The sequence below is a fragment of the Triticum urartu genome, chromosome 6A, assembly GCF_056163025.1.
Source record: "Triticum urartu cultivar PI428250 chromosome 6A, HENAU_Tu73, whole genome shotgun sequence".
NCBI classification, from domain to species: Eukaryota; Viridiplantae; Streptophyta; class Magnoliopsida; order Poales; family Poaceae; genus Triticum; species Triticum urartu.
In genome coordinates, this window is record NC_141878.1 from 556654807 (window position 1) to 556661146 (window position 6340).

Consider the following 6340-nt stretch of genomic DNA (forward strand, 5'->3'; position numbering starts at 1 on the left):
CTCTTCATGCCTCGCTTTGCTTCCATCATCAATAATAGACATTCACCGTGTCCTTCTATATAGAAGTAGAAGTAGACGCTTGAGGAAAGCATGTTTTTTTTAGAAAAGGAGGATGACTCCAGGCTTCTACATCTGAGCGATGCATACTTTATTAATTATTCTCACAAAATTTTACAAAGTAATATCACAGTAAGACTAAAGCCGTCGTCTAAGCAACAAACTGTCGCTACACCTATCCAGTTGATGAAAGGGCGCAGCCTGGGCCTAATACCAAACAGACATCGCAGTTAAACCTAACATCTAAGACCTAAGGACCCATACAGGACGCCTGCCGGGCATGGGTCTCGCCGGTCCGGCGTGCTCTGAGAGGCCGCCGCCGCCAACTGCCACCGCTCCATCTTCAGAACTCTACTGATGCATCAACCTTGCTCAGTCTAGCTATCGTCGACGCCACCACGACGCTAAACGACACCTCCTTCCTGCGCGCAAACAGCTGTGCACGTCGCGGTCGCCACTGATACACCTCAGCACCATGCTGCCAAGTATCACCAGCCGACACAGCTTGAAGTTTTTGGAAGATCTGTCGTGCGTAGCACCTGCCGACCAGGCATGACAAAGCGTAGCACCTGTCGGTCAGGCATGACTTAATATATCCACCGAAGCTCCGTGCAAGACGAAGCCGCTCCACCTCCTGCCTCTGACTTCCAGCGCTGCTCCACAAACGATGCTCCCAAGAGAGAAACGACACCGCAGTGCCGCCATCGTCCGATCTGGAACACCAGATTCTAGGGTTTCCTCCAGAGCAGCACGAGTGGGTCGACAGTAGTTACACGACGGTGCCTCCATCAAGGTAACGGCGTAGAACGCCGCCATCGCCTGCCAACGGCTCGATTTTCACCGGCAACCATGTCTCCCCAACTCGCAGCCGGGACTAGATGATGGATCTCGAGATCCGATCACCAAGCCTCTGGCCAGCCATCCCCGACGACGAAGATGACCACCACCATTGGCTAGCGAGACGACGCGAGATGAAGTAGGGCGCTGCCAGCGTGCGTCTTGGCCAGCACCACCGGTGCTCGGCCCGTTCCGGACCACGCCTCATGGCCGAGGGCAACAGTAATCGCTGCCACGACGAGGACGCGGACCGGAAGCCCAGATCCGACCCACCCGCGTGCACATGGCCACCACCAAGCGCCGTTCAGGGGCAGCACTGCCGCCGTGAGGGACGCCGCCCCACGTGCAGCAGGCGCCAGCCACCGGCGGAACACCGCCACGCGCCACCGGCCGCCGCGAGATTTGCGCGAGAACGACGAGGACGCCACGCCGCCACCTTCCCTGGGGACCACGCAGGCTTCGCCGGTGTCCCCTCCGATGGCGGCGAAGCGGGGAGGGGCGGCGCTGTGCGGAGGGGTTGGAGAGAGCAGTCGCTGCGCCGCAGCTGCCGAAGTCGAGAAAAGCATGTAAGTGTGAACAAATTATCCAGTAATATTGGATTACAGCAAGCGTCTGCTTCATCATGATTCCATGAATAATAAAAATGAATCCCCAACGTGAATAAAAAATTGCTTCGCGGGAAACTACATGGGTAGATTACCTTTGACGAGGCCACGAGATTGTCAAGAGGAACAATAACATATTTAATTTAAGAAGTTCACTTGCATTGCTTAGCATCAACTCAAGGGAAAACATGATTGATCTGACACCACCAATTTGGTGAATCTAGTGAATTGAATCCTATAGAAATGTTTCCTAGGGAGTCATAATTAAAAACAAGGTGTCCATAATCATGATGAATATTGGTTATCTCAAGATTTGTCTCCTCATACTCTCAGAGGTGCTCATATAGATAGGGTGTGGGCTTGTGGGTTCATGGGTTGAGTGTTTGTGCATGTTGCGAGCATGTTGCGTCGGTACTAAGTTTATAAAAATAAAATCATCTCACCATCTGAAATTAATCACGAGAGGGGGAAAGAAAATGAAATGAAAAAACATATAGTAGGAATTAAGGTCATAAAAGGGAAAAGGAAAACAAATAATGCACAAAAGGAAATAAAAATGGAAAGGAGAAGAAAAATAAAAAGAAACATCAAAAATAATACTAAGTGTTTGCCAAATGCAGAAAAAAAATCGACAATGAATTGTTTGCCGAGTGCAGAAACAAAGGAACTCGACAAAGAAAGGTAATCGCCAAAGAGTTGGTTGCTAAGTGCAAAAAAAACTCTTAGCAATGGTCATATTAGCCTAGTACCCAACGAAATACACTTGACAAACAACCTGACATTAGACACAGTTTCAGATTTCACTTGTGGTTCCAAGCTAACATACGGTTCAGAAATGAGTGTCGCGGTTTTTTTAATATATATTTCTCTAATGCAAAAAATGCCAGTCTCTCCATATCCAGTGGCTTCTTGATCCCACTGTTTCCTTCGCCCTATCTCTTTGTCGATAGAGGAAACACTGTTTTATCATAAACTTTGGTGTCCAGATTGTAAGTGCTTAGCTAAACTTGTACTATACATTATGTTGTTTTCCACAAAGCTTTAAATCGCCTGCAATTTGGCCCTTAACATAAATCATGAGATTTAGCACTAATTTTGTGGGATTTCGCGCTGCTATCGTGTGATTTTGGACATGCCGCAACAGGTCCATCACACCTGCGATTTTAAATCATGTTTTTTCAACAGCCTAGTTGTGCTAATTCATAACCTTAGATATCATCCAGCCGTATGTGAAAGTAAATCCAACTATACTTGAAAACGAGAAGCTGGAATATTTTTGTAAAGAACGTTTGTCACTGAGAATTGCTTATAAAACGGATGTTCAACTTGGCAATGCTCCATGTCATGGTTTGCTAGCCAACGGCTGTTGCATGTGTTAGTTAAAACAGACCTCGATTAATTTGTCAAAAAAAAACAGACCTCAATTGTTTTGATAGTATTGCCCCAAAATAAAATCTTCATGCGGCATGTCTAGCAGCGGGCCAGAACCCACAAGCCCACAACCCTACGACGGTAGAATCTCCCCTTCCTCCAGGTCTTGAACGCCGGGATCGGAGATGGGCTGCTGCTGCTCTCCACAGTCGTCTTCATCAGCCCTCAGAAAGAGCCCAAGCTGCTGCAACAGACTGGGAGGAACACCAGGCCGTCTGTGTTGGGTCACCATGTGCTCGATGTCAAGGATGCCAAGCCGCTCCATGTCCGCTGGGTGTACCCTGTGGCTGGTCATGGCCGACCTCTCCGTCTCCACCAGATCCTGACGGGCTTTCTCCCTCGCCTGGGACCTCTCCTCCCGCCGCCGCTTTTCCAACGCTGCGGCGATCAGCTCGCTCATCGGCCTCGCCGGAGGCTTGTCGGGGAGCTTTTCTGGTTCTGCATTCTGCACCATCTCCGATGTAGGCTTCGATGATGGCAGGGAAGAACCATCATTGACATTAGAAATATTAACTGATGGTGTTGGAGTTGGACTGTCAAGCTTCTCTGTTTCAAAACCATTCTGTACCACCTTCGGTCCAGCCTCCAGTGACGGAGCAGAACCATCAACCACTTTGTAAAGGACTGCCGGAGACGGGCTGCTTACCTTCTCTGGTTCAGCATTCTGTAGCACCGGTGCCTGGCCAGCAGAATCACCGTTCACCTTGGGAAGAAGTACCGGAGCTGGGCTACTATGCTTGCCTGCTGGTTCCCCACTCTGTAAAGGTACCACCTCCAGTGCCGGCTCTGATGGTTGGGCAGCAGAATCGTCAACTATTTTGCATAGAGCTGATGGAGCTAGAATGCTAACGTGCTCTGGTTCTGCATTCTGTATCACCGGTGCCGGCTCCGATGGACGGCCGGCAGAATGGCCATTCACCTTGGGAAGAATTGCTGGAGCTGGATTGTCAAGCTTCTTCAGTTCTCCATTCTGTACCACCTCCAGTGTTGGCTCCGATGGTGGTGCAGAATCGTTAATCACTTTGGAAAGAACTGCTGGGGCTGAGCTGTTAACCTTAGGAAGAACTGGCGGAGCTAGAGTGCCGCCCTTCTCATCGCAGTGGTTGTCGGAGACCGAACCAGAGTCACTGGAATCACTGTCGGACCCGATGTCTGCGTCTGAATCAGAATCAGAATCGCTGCTTAAGATAATGCTTGGGTTGTGGCTGATTGCACCAATGAGATTCTGGAACACCACCGGCGAGGCGTCGCCGCAGATGTCAACGTACTCCTCGTCATCCTCCTTCTCGGCGATGCACTCCTTCTCCCTCTTTTCAGCGAGCGCCAGGTATTTCTGCGGCAGCGGTGACAGCATCTTGTCGACTAGTCCGGTTGCATTGAAGACGGCCGCGTATTCAAGAATTTCAAGTTGGAGTGGCGACGGGGTGGTCACCACGGGAGACACGCCGGGGCAGATATCGACGCGCCTGCCATTTTCGTCTTCATCCTCAACCATCTTGCCGTCATCTTGCGGGGGTAGCGACGGATCCCTCGTTTTAACGAGCTTGTCCACGTGCACCTTTAGCTCGAACAGGGCTGCGTCTTCATGCTCAACGATCTTGCTGCCATCTTGCGGCGGCAGCGACGGATCCCTCGTTTTGACGAGCTTGTCCACGTGCATCTTTAGCTCGAACAGGGCCGCGTCTTCCATGGAGCACACGTTTACCTCGATCTCGCGTCGGCCGCCATTGTTCTGCTTCGGCAAGAGCTCGACGGCGGGACCGGACAGTTCTGCCGCTAGCGCCACCAGGCTGAAGGCTAGCTGTTGGCGCTCCGCCGAGGTCATCTTGGGCGCCTCTTTGTGCTCCGCCAGAGGAGTTGTCATCCTCCTCTTGCCGTCGTCAGCCTTCATCGACACATCGGATGGTGGTTCGGCGCCCAGCAAGGGTCGCCCTTCTTTCTTGCCGGGCAGGGCCGCCAGGCCGGACAAGGAAGAAGGCGCCGCACCACCGCGGCGGCCCTCGGCGGCTCCGGGGGCCAAGAACCGATCCGCCTTCTCGAGCAGGCCACGGACAGCGACGAGCTCCGCCCGGAATCGCTTGCGAAGCAAATTCCTTTCTTCGCCGCACATCTTGCCGACGGCGAAGACCTCCTTCCTCACGTCGAAGTCGAACGCCTCACGTCTGCGCTTCATTCGGTCGGATGAGGAGGGGGAGGGAGTGGGGGTTGTGTTTTCTTTTCCGAGCAGACTGATTACTAGGTAGGGCATATGCCGTCATTCAGTGGATGGCAGATATTTGGTTGCACTGCACGTACGTATCAAAAACATAGATGCCGGCGATATGGAGATCAATGGATATGAATCACCAACATGGTGTGCCACCAAGAATTTTATCCCGGCACCAACATGCATCTCTACGCAGTTAGTATTAATTAGCATGTATGCGCTGCCATTCTCTTTTTCCTCTCTCCCAAACAAATGCGCCCACTTAATTATTTTATCTTTCCTAACTTAAATCGTTCATATCTTTTAAAAAAATATTCCGATTTTAAACCTTTTTGTATATTTGAACTCATGTCACAAAGACCTTTAAAACAAGATCAATTTCGGATACATTTTAAATGAGTTTAAAATTCATTAAACACATTTCACATATTTTGCCCACTTCAAATCTTATGAACAAAATTCTTCCAGAGTTTCACAAGTTGACATTTCAGTTTCATGTCGTTTTTCATTTTCAAAACTTACATTTCACTTTTCACTGGCTTGTCTCATATAAATCATATCTATTTAAATTGCACATTTTTGAAAGAACATATTTCACTATTTTAAAATAAACCATTTCACATTTGGAAATAATCGGTTTCACTAGTTGGCATTTTATTTCATATTATTTTTCACTTTCAGAACCTACATTTCACATCCCACTGGCTTGTTTCACAAAAATCATATCTATTTCAATTTCACATTACTGAAATAACCTATTTCACTCTTTCGAAATAAACCATTACACATTTCAAAATTTTCAATTTCACAAGTTGACATTTCAATTTAACATTTTTGTCACTTTCAGAAGGTACATTACACTTTTCACTGGCTTATTTTTACAAAAATCGCATCTATTTCAATTGCATATTTTTGGACTAACACATTTCACTATTTTGAATTAAACTATTACATGTTTCCAAATAAATCAGTTTCACAAATTGACTTTTCAGTTTCATATTTGGGTTAAGTACTTTTCTGTGGAATGGGTTGTTTTCACATATTTGTAGTGAAATAGGTTTGTTTCATATTTTTCTAGTGAAATAATTTTTTTTTCACATGCGAAATGTGAAACGTCAAAATTGAAATGTGATCGAAATGTATCAAAAATCGATCTAGTTCTAAAGGGCTTGACGCCAGAAGTCCAAATATATAAAAAGTTTCA

At 47.9% G+C, this 6340-nt stretch overlaps 1 protein-coding gene across 1 annotated transcript; it reads right to left on the reverse strand.

Annotated features, from left to right (window-relative positions):
- Window positions 1–2975: 2975 nt before the first annotated feature.
- On the reverse strand, window positions 2976–5103 carry LOC147966299 (uncharacterized). Its single transcript, XM_087527204.1, has one exon. It carries the CDS (start codon window positions 5101–5103, stop codon window positions 3004–3006), a length of 2100 nt encoding a protein of 699 aa, XP_087383330.1. The 3' UTR covers window positions 2976–3003.
- Window positions 5104–6340: the final 1237 nt, after the last annotated feature.

Excerpts from the sequence above, each read along its gene's own strand:
- LOC147966299 (XM_087527204.1), bottom strand. The coding sequence starts at position 5,103 with ATGAAGCGCAGACGTGAGGCGTTCGACTTCGACGTGAGGAAGGAGGTC.